A 16728-nucleotide genomic window follows, 5' to 3' on the forward strand; every position below is an offset into this window, starting at 1 on the left:
TGTTGTTTCGGGTTCTATGATCTCGCTAGGATTCTGCCAGAATGACTGCGGTCGTAGGGCTGTTTATTGAATTCGCGAAAACGTCGGAATTGGTAAAATCCATAGGTATCCTATAAAATATAGATATCATGTAATCCTATATAGTCCTATGTTTTATATAGGATATCCATGATAAAATCTGATGTTGTCCTTATACCGGTAGTTACGTTAGGATTATTCAGAAAGCCGTTTATTACATCGAAACAATAAATAAATCGTATATGTATCATTAAGGAATGTTTTCATAACTGCTGAACTCTAAACCACGATTTTATGAAAACGGGAAAGGGTTGTGCTAATTTTCATGATTAGCCCTTATTTCTATGGAATTTATATGCAGTTTTAACTCCAGATTAGAAGATTGCCTGTTCAAATCAAGTCGGGGTCACCAGTGTGCCAACCATTATATGTTATAATTGATTTACAATGAAACGGTTATCACTTTTAGAGCACAAAATAGAGATGCATTCAGTATGCATCCTCTCCCAGAAGCTTCAATGTCACAAGTGGTTTTTACCGCGAGCGGACTTTTTTGAAATGCCCAAGGGGCGTGCTAATTGTCATAATTAGCCCCTATTTATACGGATTTCTTGTGCAGATCTGACGATATTAAAATTTTATTAGTGTTCTATTTCGTATGTTGAACAACATGCGTTGTATTATATTTTGGCCGTGTTTAGTATACGTAACACATTTATATTACTTCTGAATTACGTCATTCGTTACCACAGAGCCCTACGCGCTAGATTTCAATTGTTCAGTCCAGAATTGGAAGTCATACTAACTGCATCTCTATTTTGTGCTTTGAAAGCAATAACCGTTTCGTTGTGAATCAATAATACAATTATATTCAAGAGCATTGTCAGTTTGGTTATTGTACTGTGATGCCCAATTAGTCTATCAGTGATCAACGAACTCGAATATCAATGGAGTCAGACTAACGAACAATCGATCAAGCAATAACTAATTACAATCAAATCAATCTGTAGTAAGAACGCTATTAGTCGGCACAGGGTAAAAGGCGGCAATCGCGTAAAATTTTCGAACTTTTGCGAATTCTCTAAAATAGTTAAAAAAAGGACTAAACAATTTGATCCGTTAAATATTTATGGTGAAGGCTAGAGCTGTTAAGTTGTTAGGTTAATCCGTTGCTGACTCCTGACTTAGAAGGCTGCTGTTTCAGTGTAAGCTAGCTTCGCTCATATATTAAAGGTTAAAACACGACCATCTTAGCTCAAGCCTTTAATCGAAAACAGTCCTGTGCACGCAAGCATTGGAAAAGCGGAACTGGAGTGGTGAAACGAACGTTCAGTGCAGAAATCAACACATGCTGGGAACGTCCCGAGGGCGCCAACCAGCGACAAACCAAACAAACACCCAACGGCCGCTACATATTCAAATGAAGTTTCAACTTTTTTGATGATCAGCAATTACATCAGGTCCATCGCTTATTATTTCAACGAAATTGTTTACGGACATTTTCTACAGTGTCAATAAGCTTGATTTTCTAGCTACGGATTTTTAATACTGGGACGTTTTCTATGACATTCATCCGTTATTACATCAGCGAATTTGTTAACGGACTTTTTCAGTAAGAGATTCAGTGACAAATGGACAAGCTTGATTTAGTTTAGCTGTCAGTATAGACTGTACAGATTTATCATACTGAGAAGATCACCAAAAAGTCCATCGCTTATTATAGTATATCAAACAAAATTGTTTACAGAGTTTTTTCGATCAGTGACAGAAAGTATAAGAAATTTTGCATACTGAGACGTTTATTATATCAGCAAATTTATTTACAAACTTTTTCTATACAGTACAGCGACAATTAAATAAATTTGATTTGGTACACTTTTATTAAATTGACGCATTAATTATTAGAATCTTCTATAGTACGTTACGTTTTAATGCAATAAATTAATCGGATTTTTCATACTGTGACAAATAAACATGTTTTTTAGTGTATTTGTAACATGTTTTTAGTGTAATGGAATCTTATGTTTTATATTGTCTTTAGAGTTCACCGTGCCTCGCAAGGAATGTAAAATTTCAGCCTTGGAATGTTATATCGCACGGAAAATCGAACATTAAGAAAACAAACCGATAGCAAAAAAACACCCATTGCAAAGTTTTTATGCAAACCCATTTTTAGAAAAAAAAAAATTTTTCCGCTTTAAAAATGGATCTTATTTGTCATGTATTTTTTCCGTGTATAGAAACAGTCCGTAAACAATTTTTCTGATATAGCCTAATAAAGGATGGACTTCATAGTGAACGTCTCAGTATGAAAAAGTTTGTAGCTTATTTTCCACTGAATAGAAAAAGTCTGTTAACAATTTTGTTGTAACAACAACGAACGCTTATTATAAATTATTATTGCTATTTTATGGTTACAGCAAACATGTGGAGATTTCAATATTATGAAAAATTTAGATTTCTATGCAAATACTGCAAAAACAACGGCATTACCATAATACTCTTTACACTAGAATACTAGATAGTGTAAATCAGTGGTTTCCAACCTTTTTTGGTTTCGGGGCCGCATTTCAAACTTCAGAGTACGTATGGAGCTGCATAAAAATACTCAAGTAATTATAACAAAAATTTTAAAGCATGAAAGCATGTACCAACGAATAGCAACACTAACATGAAAAATAACACAAATCACACAAATTTTGACCAATTTTTGACTTTGTTTGACAAGTCAACAAATAATCACCCTAATTATTATAAAAAGATTTCTTATATTTTTTGTGGGATTTTCAGAGGTCAATGAGAGCCGCAAGAAAACTAGCTTGGAGCCGCGGTTGGGATTCACTGGTGTAAATTGTAGAGAGTATTACATGGACATCCTATATAAAACTAGTTATATACATAGATATCTTACATATATAAGATATCTATGGTTATATATAACCTGTTTATGAAGAATTATGGCATTAGTCTTTCAAATGGGAATCTCCCTGTAGTAATATTATTTTAGGTGAGGCGCTCGCCGACTCCTCTAGGGCTCACACAGCTCTTTTCCATCTTTAGGTATTTAGAATCTGCTGAGTTAGGTGTGATGGCGTGCATTGAAACCTCAATTATCTGTTTATTTTTTATGAATTGACGTTCAAGCCACCATTTTTTTTTTTTTTTTATAAATAGGTGTGAAGATAAGAAAGTTCGGTGTACACGTTGATGAATCTTTTCACTTACTGCAGGTTCAACGCTATGCTCTATGGCACACCGATTTGTAATAAAATAACATTAGGCAAGTGTACACCAAGGCAGCGTCTATTTTACCGGCTGCCGATGTCATGAAAAAATTGTGACGTAAAACACATAAAGGGGGTTAACAGATGGTTTTCGCAGAAATTTTTTTGATGAATGCCCTCAGATGTATGACAAGTTTAGCCTAAACATTCGCGAGATTTATGTATAAGTTAAAGGTGTTTTTAAAGCAATTAGTGTTGATTAATTATGCGCTTATATTTAGGACTGTAGTAATCTCAAGCTAATCTAAATTGAGCCTGATTTAAAACTAGTTCTATGTATAAGTTTTGTTGTCTACGTACAGTACCGTAGCCCGACTGCGTGCAGCGGTACGCCATGTAGCCTACTGCGTATGATACCGAATGTAAGCTGGAATGTTATTATTGGTGAATATCACCGAACCTAGCTGTGGAAGTCTTTAAAATACACTATGACCACAGATAGATCTAAGGGTTGTCCTTGTTTCACAAGGTGTCCAAAGCTGCAACTAGTACATTTATCTCTAAAAGGGTTGCTCTTATGACAATGAAACTAGCATCTTAAGTCAAATAAAATTTGCTTTGGTACTCTGTTAACACTTCCTGACTTGGGCTAACATTAATTTATGTTTTAACTTTTTCAACTTATGTTTTATGGATTTGACTAATTATAGGTTTAGTGGCCATGCTAGGCCTAGTTGTTACCAGCACGTTTTAAGCTTTTTCGGCTTTGTCACTTTTCTCTGTTCATTGGCGCATTTTAGTAACAACCAATGTTCCCTCTAATTTTTTACGAGCCTGAGCAAACACACTAACTCCCTGAGCGGTCCCTTGGACCACCGTGAGCAACATCAGACGTGCCACGTGCGCACTGTGGCCATTATTATGTGTTTATTTTATTTTCAATTCAGGTTGGATTATTTTCTTGTGAGCAGCACAGATTTTCTGTTCGCGGAGACCGTGTCAGCAGTGCGCATTTGCGCACGCGCGCAGCTTAGAGGGAACATTGGTAACAACTGGCTTGATTTTTGTCCCCACTACACTTTTGGCGAAAAAATGATTGATTTGGTACGATGTCGACTCGGTAACCGAGGGGTGAAGATTTTTATGCTTGCAGTAAATTTTAAGCTAAGCATGCAGATTGCAGTTGGGTTAAGTAGATCAAAACAATTACACAAATAATAACAAAACGACAAAACATACGCATTTTTTTACATTAAATGTGGTGTATTGTGTCGCACTGCACAATAACTTTAATTTAAATAATTATGCTTTAAACTTTTAAGCATGGATACCATGCAAAATATGCTCAAAACCTTTAGTATGGAAGACAGGAGCATTGGCATGCGTTTTAAAACTTGAAGAAAAACACGTGTTTTGTTTAACAGTTTGTCATTTCTTAGTTGGTATCTGGATTGTGACACGATGCTGGCAGCAAAGTTTGTTTTATCATTTAACTTTTGTGTTATCCTTTCTTGGTGTTCATTTCTCCACTGCATTTTCTTTTCTTTGTATGAATGGGACCCCATTAAGGAATTCATTAAAAAAGAGTTTATTACAGAACAAAACTAAACATCACAGCAACTATTATCGGTTAATTGGTCTTAAACTTGGCACTTGATAAAGTATGCAGTAGGCTATGTAGAGTTACGGTACTGTACATAGAAGGCTAGGCTTATGTAGACATATTTTTAGATCAAGCTCTATTTAGATTAGCTTATGTTTATTACAGTCCTAACTAAATGTCTTTAGTCAATCAACATCAATTGCTTTAGGACAAACGCATAAATCCTGCGCATGTTCAGTCTAAAATTGTCTTGGACCCAATGGTATATACCGAAAAAATTTGTATAATAGCCATCTACTGAGTCACTCTATGTGTTTAATGTCACAATTGGGGACCAAATTTTAATAATTTTGGAAAAAGCTTCTTCAATAAACAGTTAGCCGGTTACGTAATTGGTATTTTCTTACTTCGTTAAACAGTGGCCGGTAAAATAGACACTTGTTTTATCGGCCGCCGTTTAATGAGGTAGGAAATTACGAATCTGATAATCAGAAATTACGCTAGTCTGTGAATTGAAATGCATGTTAATTTTCAAGTTATCACATCATACACTAATTTTTGCAAAGTGTTAATTAACCTAAAACTAATCCCCTCTGACCAAAACTCGCACCTTTTATGACTCAATTATATTAAAAGTAAATTTAGACAAAAAATGTCAAGCAATAGCAAGATTCGAATCAAAGACCTCCAGCATACAAGCCCCATTGCTAACTACTATATCACACCATTGCTCACTTCTCCCTGTATAAAGCGAGAGTCATAAACCAGTCTGCGAAAATGTTTGGTTTGATTTATCAACTTTGGTAAACAGATGCTGCTGAACTAGTCACATTCTTAGATCATTCGACTTAACTCAAGTCACAAAATGATTCGACTTCACTTGAGTCTGAAACAAATGACTTGGTTGCATTACAACCCTGCATGAATGTAATAAATTTACAGGTTCATCTCCGTCCTTTTGATCTTCAGTTTACCCGCGTAACTTCTTATAAATTAAAATTTTCTTATTTCTGCTATCACCGTCAATGTTCCGCCCTAACTGCAATAGATAATGGTTTTTGAAATCACCTGCACTGTCATTCAGGAGTTGGGCATAAGTACGATTGAAGATAATTAGCGCATTGAAATGCAAAGGCAACCCGATGAGAGAAGAAAAGGTGCAAAACGAAACGAGGGAGTAGAGAGAGACAGTAACAGTTGCATATCACATGAGAAAACTCAAGAGAGAACGGATAACGCAAGATAATAAAATAACAGCTGCAAGAGTAAAGAGTGCAACACGGGACAGACAAGCAGAAGTGAGTCAAGAAAGCCCAAAGTGTGAAACGAGATAATAAAAGAAATTAGAAAGCGTAACAAGGATGGCATTTCTGAAAACACCTCAACTATGAAATAATAATGCATTTTTTCCATTTGATATTGTCACTGGTGATGTGTCCAGCCATTTACCGGTATTAAACTGCTAAACTTTTTAACCAAGTCCAAAGAATGGATTCAACTCGCACGCTATAAGCAACGTGTTCTTCTGTAAATAAACTTCGTAATGTGTAGTTTTGCCAATTCAAATTTGTGATGAATAACAGTAAGTGAATCTATCAAATTTTTCACCCTTTGGCTCTCGGGAACTGAAGCGTCACAATAGCGGGTGATGTTAAAAATATTACGAAAATGGTTGTGGCGATAATTGAAAATTTGTTAACAGCTTTTAAATAACATCAAAAAAAAATGCTGTATGGCTGTAATATCGGCTTCTGATTAATTATGTTTTCAACTGTTTTGGCTCTTGGTACTACAATAAAAAAGTTTAGGACGCGTCGTATTTACCAACGCAATGTCACTCAACCTGTTGTTAATGATGGGCAATCAGTATAGCATTAGACCAGGGGCGGGCAACTTCTTCGGTCGGCGGGCCTGATATGAGAAAATGAAGTACTTGGCGGGCCGGATTGCTGAATAGATTGGAACGCAGCTTTGTCTTATTAATGTTCATGGTCGAAAATGTTTGCTCATAAATGTATGTAGACCCGAACAGAACAAGTAGATTCATGGCCATCTTTCTCAGGTTGGCAAACTTAGACTTATTCAGTGACGCAATACAGGGATTGCGGCAGAATGTGGCCTCAGGCCACATTATCATGTAAGACCGGAAACTGTCTGCGGGCCGCTCAAAATCCCATCGCGAGCCGGATCCGGCCCGCGGGCCGTATGTTGCCCACCCCTGCATTAGACCAAAGCGAAAAGGCTGCTCTTAAAAATTGCTCCAAAGATATGAATTATTTGATAAAGCCAAACGTTTGCTTCCCATACATAATTATAACTTTGTATACTTTCATAATTAATTCAATGAAAATAAAACGAAAGAATAATTTGCTTTAAAATAATTTGAAAGCTTTTTGCACAACAAGTTGTCGATTACCATGTTCTCAGATACATCATGCAAATCTTTTTTGATAGTGTTTTTAGTGAAGAACACTTGTTTTAACTTTGCTAAGAAATTCGTTTTGCGTTACAGTGTTAATAGAAGTAGGCGTAACATTTTTCTTGGAACAAGTTGGAAAAACAGGCCGGGTCACTTCATAAAATGCATTACATGACTACATGGTAACGATAATGTTTTGCCGATCTTACGCTCTCACAATGGGGAAATCCCCAACTTTCAATTTGCCCCTCCCCCATTTTTTCTTTTGAAATATCGACGTCTATGGTAATGCATTTGAAATGGGATTTAGCACACAGCCTTCACAAAGCACAATCAAAATTTTTTCTGCAGTTTCCTACCGTAGTAGTAATGAAATATATTTTAAAAGGTAGTTTTCAATCTTTTCAAAATACTGCAATGGTACTGCAACATGAAATTAACTGAAAAATTCACAATGATGCAAATGATGAACATTACAAGTAATTTTTTGTTCATGGTTGACAAGGCCTACTATGGTTTTGAAAATAACAACTTTTTGTCAATGTGAAGTGTCTTTTCCTTAAACTATTTAACGATTAATCTATAACGGAAATGCAGAAATAACTGCATTGCTTATACCTGTGATTGGCTATCAGTAGACCTAGGCTATTTTCACTGGAACACTAGTAAAAAAATTCATTACGCAAGACCAAAACTTCGCATTAGATTACATTTTTAGGACATGGCAGGCAGACTATTCAGATTGTTTGTAAAGCATGATAACCACTAAAATTTTAACAGCAACTGGTTTGTTAAGCAGATGCTGTGTATAAGGTCGTTTTTCCACAATTACGGACAAGACTTCAAACCAATGCGCTGAGATCGTTATACAAAGCGCTGAGTCAGCACTGATGAGCTTAGTTTACTGCACTTAAAGTGTGTATGTGAAACATGTTTTTGTTTCTAGAAAATCGTTAAATTTTTTTTTGTTTTTTTACAAACGATTTTTGTGACAAAGAGTAGCATTTCCCATTTAAAATGCATTAGTGTGAACCAAGCTTATCTCTGCGGAATTTTGACAACAACCATTATGACGCGTTATCGTTATCGCCCAACCCTATTACCAGGGTTGCCATGCCGTCCTTATTTCTAAGATTTGTCCTTATTTTAAAGGTCCGTGTCTTAGAAAATATGTTTGTCCCTTTTTCTAAGAAATGTCCTTATTTTCACTTGCGTCCTTATTTTCGTCTTATTTTTAGGGCAATGGTTTGTATTTTGGGCATTTTGACACCTTTAGTACACCATTTTGTACCAAAGAGATACCAAAATTAAGAACATGCAGATAGTGTCTCGTTTTTTATAAGGAACATTGGTTGCTTTCTCCTGTTGTGCACTGTTTAAGGTGGTATTCGTCTTTCGTTTCCTAGTCGTCCTTATTTTTGAGTTGAGACCGATGGCAACCCTGTTTATTACTCTTTCGGTTATAACTTTTGTAGGAAGATTTTCCTGGAAATTGACGACAAAGAAAGTTAATTTTTTGACTTCACTTCATTGTGATTTCAGAACATGATCTTGTCAAAGTGTTGTCATAACTCAATTCTTTTGAGCTGGTGTATTGTTGACTCGTTATGTTTTTGTGCTCTTTTAAACTACACCTATTTTTTCTTGCAATTTAGCGGTTTTATTTATGGCTGTTTTGTTTCAGGTATTCTATTTCTTAAATTGCTGGTTTAGCTCTGCTGATGGCAATATGGCATATTAATCTTCTTACTATGCATAGGCTTACCAAAATTTTGTTTAGAATACCGATACATTAGTTAACTAACATAGTTAATAATTTTGGACCACATATTAATAATAATTAACTTTGCTAAATATTTCATGGTATCGAAATCATTGTCCTCAGACTAAAAAAAGCTTTGTACAATTTAAAATTGCATCATCGCTTGAACCCTAGTTTATCTTTCTGCAGGTTTTGATTGACACACTTATTTTTTGATTCTTTTATATCATATATTTATATATACATGTGTTGCAAGTGTCTTTCATACATTGCACTGATAGCGATACTGGAAATCAAACTTTTTCTTTCTACAAGCCCAACACTTTTCCTACCACACCACTGAGCTTACACTTGTTGTTTTATTTTAGCAAACATACCATGATACTATACCGTCCATTATACCATATCATGATTATTATTCCTATTGTATTTCCAGGTTTTGTAGATTTTAGTGTTTAAAGAAACATAAAATGTTTTTTTCATTCAATTATAAATCATGTGCTTTTGGTTTGTGTTCCTTACTTTCTTTGATGTTATTTTCTGATGCAACAGACTATGGAGTAGAAGAGGTAAGATTTTGCTAAGTAACTTACGAAAGCCAAAACTATTTACTGCACTCAGTGCCATAGTACTCGTAAATAGCACTTTGAATTGGTTGTTGTATAGCAAATCCCTGTGTTTGTTCATATGTGTGTTGTATTATGGTAGTTGCAGGTAAAGCCAATATGGAAGCCATCAGTTTGTAAGCGAAGTGTTAAAATAGGAGACTATGTGCATTATCATTATTATGGAATGCTTACAAATGGAAAGTATTTTGACTCAAGGTAAGTAAGACAAAACAGATCTGTTCGTGCTTTCATTCGGTTACCACAATGCCATTATTCTATGACATTGTCTTTTATTAATTAGGTCTATTGAAACTTGATTATTTTTTTACAATTTTTGCATTCATTAAAAGCAATGTTGTCATTTAGTTTCTTTTTGTAATGTTTTCTTATATTTGTTTTTTTGTAGTTATAATATATGTATACTGTATAGTATATAAATATATGTGATATTTATTTATATAATTTAATTTTATGTTTGCTATAGTAGTTTCATGTAATGACACATTTAGAAGAATTATATATATGTATATATACTGGTACATGCCATGCATTTAGTCTTTAGTCATTTATTGTTATATTCTTTTCTGATAGCTATGAACGCGGGGTCAGCTACAATACTTATGTTGGTTCTGGATGGTTGATAGATGGCATGGATAAAGGTTTGATTGGAATGTGTGTCAACGAACACAGACTTATCACTATTCCACCACATCTTGCCTATGGTGAAGAGGGAACAGGTATATAATTGACTAATAACATGCTTTTGTTGTTGGTTAATTGGCTTAACTTTGCAAACATTTTCATCAAACTTACCAACATTTCTTATCAATCAAATTTCCTTCAAAGGTGAAGGGCTAATTCCCGGCAATGCCACTATTATTTTTAATGCTGTGCTGTTGGATATTTGGAATGCTAATGATTCCATTGAGGTATGTGTGTCTGCAATTTACTACTGTATTTGGTATGATATGATAATGTTTATCATCTGACTAAGGATATTGTACTCATGACTTAAACCCAGTGATGGTTCCTCGTGAAACTTTGCTCTATGTTGGACTGTTGATATTTGTTTTGGGAATGTCTGGTGACATGTTTTTGTGTGAAAGTAGTCCGGCTGCGCCATTTGCTATTTGTTTCTTCCATGTTTTATAATGTGTTAATTAGGTTGAATTGGCCAAGATCATGACATTTGTTGTAAAATCCAAGTCCAAATGTTTCCTTCTTGTACGGTAGGTTACTACAACATTCATGCCAGAAAACTGTAGCAAAAAAATTAAAACGTCTGATTATGTGAGGTATCATTACAATGGAACACTTCTAAATGGGAAACATTTCCATTCAAGGTACCAGTATTTTGTATGCAAGTGGTACATATCCCTTATTTGTGGAATATTTATAACTATACAGTACATTGATGTAGAGGTATTGGTGTAAAAGTATACAACTACAGTACATGCAACATAACTGGTGCATGTGAATTACCTGTAATTGCACAAATAAACACTTGAAGTACATTAAAATTTATCACCATCATTTTTCTATTTTACAATTCTCTTGTGTGCATCATGAGCTATGTGTACATGATTAGATAAATGAGGATAATGCACGCTGCATAAGCGTAACTTCTACTATTGTCTAATTATGATTAGTTATGAAGAAGACAGCACCTACAACACTTATGTTGGGCAAGGCTGGTTAATAAAAGGAATGGACGAAGGTTTAATTGGTGCCTGTATTGGGGAAAGAATGAACATCGTTATTCCACCTCATTTGGCCTATGGAGAAAAAGGGGATGGTAGGACACCAGAACTGTTATTATATAATCTTTATATTATGTCTAAAGTTGTTAATATATATGTTATAAGCAGTAATTTAAAATGCTGTGCAGTGCTTAAGACATTTCTTTTACTGTTAGAAAAAAATATCCCTCCATCAGCTACCGTTGTATTTGATGTTGAGATTGTTGATTTTCATAACCCCAATGATGATGTGGTGGTAGAAATTCTGAAACCAGTGGAAAATTGCCCCCGTAAACTAGAGAATACAGATTTTGTGAGGTATCATTATAATGGGACTCTTTCAGATGGAACAGTGTTTGATAACAGGTTTGTAATAAAAATGTATAGATTATTGTTCAACATTGTGGAAGTGCTGAATGCAGAGTATATGTGCAAAATACTAGATGTAGATCCAACAAATACTAGATCTTACAAAAGTTAACTTATTTTAAGAATATAAACTTGCGTTCTTCGTGAGTTCATAGGTAGCTGTTTAATAACTATACCAGGTTTAAATAAACTGAAAATTAGTTAAATGCTTGTGTAGCAAAGTTATTTAAGCACGGAGTATTGGAACTTATGACTCATGCACAGAAGGAAGGCTAGATCCAAGACTGTAGGTATTTTTGCTGTAAATATGTTTTGTACTGTCTTGGTTCTGGAGCATAATTTATGCTTGAGTGACTTAAGATGTGCTTCAATAGAAATGTGTCCATAAACCTTGTTAATATAGCAGTTATTTTCTTGATAATGTATTTTTGCTTGTTAAATGCAAAGCTGTAAATCTGCTGATCATAAAATATTCATGGCATCTATCTTGCCATCAGAATTACATGCACAGATATGTATATGCTGCATGAGTGTTTTATAAAATAATTTCATGTTTCTAGCTACCAGCGTGGACACACATATGACACATATGTTGGATACAAACGTCTTATACCAGGAATGGAAAGAGGTTTAATTGGAGCTTGCATGGGAGAGTGGAGGCTCATTACTTTTCCTCCTCATCTTGGTTATGGAGAACGCGGTGTTGGTAAAATCATTTCACATCATCATTGTTATTGCTGGAGGAATGTTTTTGGAAAAATTTGTTTATTCAGACTTAAAAAATTGGATTTGATGAATACAAAAATGGATAATTTATTACACTTTTGTACCTAAAACTGGCTTATCTCACTGGCAATTTTTAAAAATGCACTAAAATCTATAGTTTTTAAAACATTTTTGGATATGTTTTTCAAAAAATGGTCAATTTTTGTACATAATATTAAGTATGAATAAATTCTGAAGCAGTCAGTAGCACATTATTTAAACAAATGTACACATATCTTTAAAGAACAGCATCATCGGTTTCTGCATTAAAACGAAATCTCTGTAAAGGTAAAACACAAATTGGCATTTTGGAAAAATTTATTTTAAAAACTGACAGAAGATAAAACTACAATGATAAAAATTACACAAATGGGAAAAGAGAAAGCATTTTTTTAATTCTTCCTAGTTAGTAGTTACCACTTATCATTATCTGTTTAGTTTATGTAGTCATCAAATCTTGCATAGATTGGGCGTTTAGGTAAATATGTGCACTGCACAGATAATGTTTTATTAACCACATGTTACATGTTACACAATAAAATTGACAATGGCTTTGTATTTTAAAATAAAAATGTTTTCATAAACAAAGTTTTATCATCAAATGTGCCATTGGTATTGCCACGTTTGTCTTACTGACTTGTTTAGAGGACAAGATTCCTGGCAGTGCAGTCCTCACCTTCTCTGTTCATATCATCGACTTTCACAACCCGAAAGATGACGTCCAGATTGAAGTCATGACACTTCCTGAAAACTGCAAGGAAGAAGGTGCAAGGATATCGAAGACTGGCGACTATTTGACATATGACTATGATCTTTTGCTGATGGATGGCACAAAAATCGAGTCAAGGTACTATGAGTTAGTCAGTATAGTAATCCGCTAATGTTTAACCCCATCATTTGTTTATACCCCATGTCATTCGTTCTTAGAAACATCAAGAGAACTTTTAGTTATATAGTTCAATTTGTGCTACTCTTAGGAATAACAGATAAAAACACCAGAATGGAAATATACGTTACTTCAAAATAACGCTTTGGTCATCTGAACAATAATTAATTGGACAAAAAGTTTTAACTTTGGTTGCTTGTTAATGTCTGGGCTAATGTCTTTCTTCACTGGTCATACCCAGCAAAGACCGGACAGGAAATTGGGGCTCATACATAGGAACTGGTCGAGTGATACCTGGAGTGAGCAGAGGCTTAAGTGGGATGTGTGTTGGAGAGATAAGAAGAGTTGTTATTCCTCCTCACATTGCTTATGGTGAACCAGGCAAAGGTAGTAGTACTCCACACAGCATGTAACTGGGGTTATGTAGTATTTATATATTACTCTGAAAATATGTTTTCCAGATGACTTCATTCCTGGAAGCGCCGTGCTCGATTTCACATTTGAATTACATAATATCGAAGATCCTCTACCAGATGGTATGCACTTCGTATGGGTGGATGATGAGCATACTCCTGAATCCGAAGAAGATCTCTTCCATGAAATGGATGAAGACAAAGATGGATTTATCATTCTTCCTGAAGTGGGTTATATTATATAATTTGCAGATGATGAAGTTAACAAAGTTAAAAATGTGTTTTTATTGTCCTAGCTTTATTTTATTTTGAGCCATAGGAAACAGTAATTTTTCATAACACACTGTAAACTTGCCACAGGCGAGTTTTCGGTTTGTTTCATTCGTTCTGCAGAAGTATTTCCAATTGTAGGTGGTAAAAACCAAAGTCGTACACAAACACTATGGTTTTTCCAATTGACTTCATTCAATGACTTTTTACACGTTTTAAATTTGAAGTTGTTTGTTTTAATTAGAAAGAAGGCAGTTCCTAATTAGCAGTACTGTATTACCAAAGACAGACACCTATACGACAATTACTGCTCATGAAATGAACTGTAAATGCGTCAAAAACCCATCAGTTAGCCACGTTCGCTTTAGAGTTTAGATCTTTTGCGCCGTCGCCTGTTCTGCAAAGAAATGAGAGGATACAAACAATCTGGTAAATACGTCGGCCTTTTGGGGTGTCTGTGATGTAATTTGTAGCGCTCTTTATTCCAATATGACAAGTCATGTATACTTTGAAAAGTTCAAAAGTACGCTCAAGAATTTTTTACACGAAAGTAACACTCAGAATGTAATATAAGAAGTTGTATGCGGGTGTAGTGGCATCATACCGCCCATTAAACAGTATGTGCAGTCGCCATATTCAAACATTCGCTTTTCGAAATTGCAGTTTACGTCATACCTGCTCAATCAAGTTGAAGCTGGATACGCCAAACTCGAGCCCGGAAATCCACAAGAAGACGTGATCACAGAACTATTCCGCGATCAGGATAAGAATGAGGATGAGCGCATTGATCGTCAAGAATTCACCTTTCTAGCGGATGATGAACCCCCTCAATCGAAGATCGAGGACGAATTATAACTTTGTACATGTTTTATTATTGCAGTATTACCTAATATATGGTTGCAATTATTATATTCAGCATATACTCATGCAGTTTAGGAATCATGCTTCAAAGATCTTAGTAGGCTCAGGTCAATCGAGTTCACGCGTGCCAAAGTTAACATTTAGTTTTGAATCGAAATAGTTGTCACAAATTTTGTCTTGTATGGTCAGTTATCGAGATTGTTTGTTGCTTTTTTACATGCAAACTGTCACATGGATCAATCATTTTTTCAACATGGTGCTACGCTTTTTGTTAAGGTACTTGTATTGCGATTGCCTTCCTTTTTATATGCTTAGTAGGTTTTCTAATGTAGTAGATGCATTTCTAATAATAACCAGCAAGCTGTTCAATGTTTCCATGGTATTTTATGTGCAGCAGTCTTACCGAAACGCTCGAAACAGACAAATGTGCTTTCCTACGGTATACACAAGATTTAGAATCTTTCCATTTTTGTAGGCTATTTATACGATGAACTATGTTACTAGCTTACAACTACGCATTTTAGAAACTTGATTCTGATTGGGTAATTCTAATTTAAGCATTCGCGGTTCCACTCGCCGCAATGAGATGTAATTCACTTTTGGTTAAACTCAATACAACAGCTAATACTGAGCCTGAATTATCTGTTGCAACCGCGTTAGGTAAACTACAAGCTTTTATCACAGAGTAGGTTTTAATGAATAGAAACCTGTTGCGCGAAAATTCTACTCGCAAAAAGCGATGAGCCAGCTTGGTGTGATGGCAGCGTAATTTGTTTACCTTATCGATTTTATTCATGTGACCTATTCGAAGATGAAATACAAACAAAATATAATATAAGCCTTTCCTCGCCAAAATGAAACCGGGCTATAGCTGCAGTGAGGCAAGTTGCGGGAGTGTGGCCTGTGTCGACGACTGTAACTGTAGACGAGCGTTTTACGACGTTCGTGGTTCATGGTAAAAATTTTAAACTCTGTCTATGTCCGCATTGTTTTCATTGCGAATTAAAATGTCAGTCGGGTATGCGTCACATGAACAGGAAGAATAGAAAAACTAATCTATAATAATCGGCAAGGACATATAGTTTACTTTAAAGTCGAGTGTTTTTAAAGACAAAGTTTTCTGAGATTATGTACCATATCTGGAATTTCAAAAGGGCCCCGATTTTCATTACTTGCTTCTAGTTAAAACTAAACCTTTTTTGCAATCTAATGTAGCGGAAAGGTTCCGGCAATCTACTGGACATATTATTTGCATATGCCTTTAAAGGTTAAGCCAATATGATTCCCGTAGAGATTTCACTAATTATGTCTTGAAGAAAAGTGAACTTCTGACTTACAAAATCAATGTTTTTAATCCTTTCCCCACTGACACCAGCACAGAACATCGTATGATACCGTAGAGATTATAAAGGTTTTGTTGCGCAACAAAATGCAGTCGAAGGTGATAGGAAGAAACTGTTTTTATTCCGCTATTCACTTATCAGGTTTTCTTTGGCTATTCGATTACAATGGGTGAGATATGACGGATAGATTTTGCATAATTTATAGCATGACCAAGAATAAGAGATCGTTGAACGAAATTTGATATCTTGACGTTCGGATTACGAGACCAAACTCCTACTTATATTTAAACGTGGTTTCGTGGACTTCTATAACGAATTTCAGCGTTTTGACGAATACAGTGCCGCCTCAGAAACTAGAAACACTCTACATGTAACTTCAATACTGGAAAAAGATTTATACGGAGAGTTATTTAGCCGCTTTTCGACCAGTCTATCGGTGGAATGTTTC

The 16728-nt window shown here is 35.1% G+C and overlaps 1 protein-coding gene across 1 annotated transcript; it reads left to right on the top strand.

The window, feature by feature from the left end:
* Window positions 1-9457: 9457 nt before the first annotated feature.
* On the top strand, window positions 9458-15306 carry LOC143469305 (peptidyl-prolyl cis-trans isomerase FKBP10-like). Its single transcript, XM_076966956.1, has 12 exons — window positions 9458-9595; window positions 9735-9850; window positions 10226-10371; window positions 10481-10563; window positions 10868-10977; window positions 11284-11429; window positions 11550-11739; window positions 12303-12448; window positions 13153-13354; window positions 13635-13780; window positions 13855-14033; window positions 14740-15306. The coding sequence occupies exons 1-12, from the start codon at window positions 9497-9499 to the stop codon at window positions 14929-14931; spliced, it is 1755 nt and encodes a 584-aa protein (XP_076823071.1). The 5' UTR covers window positions 9458-9496; the 3' UTR covers window positions 14932-15306.
* The last annotated feature ends 1422 nt before the right edge of the window (window positions 15307-16728 follow it).

This window comes from Clavelina lepadiformis, chromosome 8 (assembly GCF_947623445.1).
Source record: "Clavelina lepadiformis chromosome 8, kaClaLepa1.1, whole genome shotgun sequence".
Lineage (NCBI taxonomy): Eukaryota > Metazoa > Chordata > Ascidiacea > Aplousobranchia > Clavelinidae > Clavelina > Clavelina lepadiformis.

Bases quoted from the DNA above. Each gene is read 5' to 3' on its own strand.
- LOC143469305 (XM_076966956.1), top strand. From the start codon at position 9,497: ATGTTTTTTTCATTCAATTATAAATCATGTGCTTTTGGTTTGTGTTCC. The intron at 11,430-11,549 runs GTAGGACACCAG...TTTTACTGTTAG, and splicing joins CTATGGAGAAAAAGGGGATG to AAAAAAATATCCCTCCATCA. The intron at 12,449-13,152 runs GTAAAATCATTT...TGACTTGTTTAG, and splicing joins TTATGGAGAACGCGGTGTTG to AGGACAAGATTCCTGGCAGT.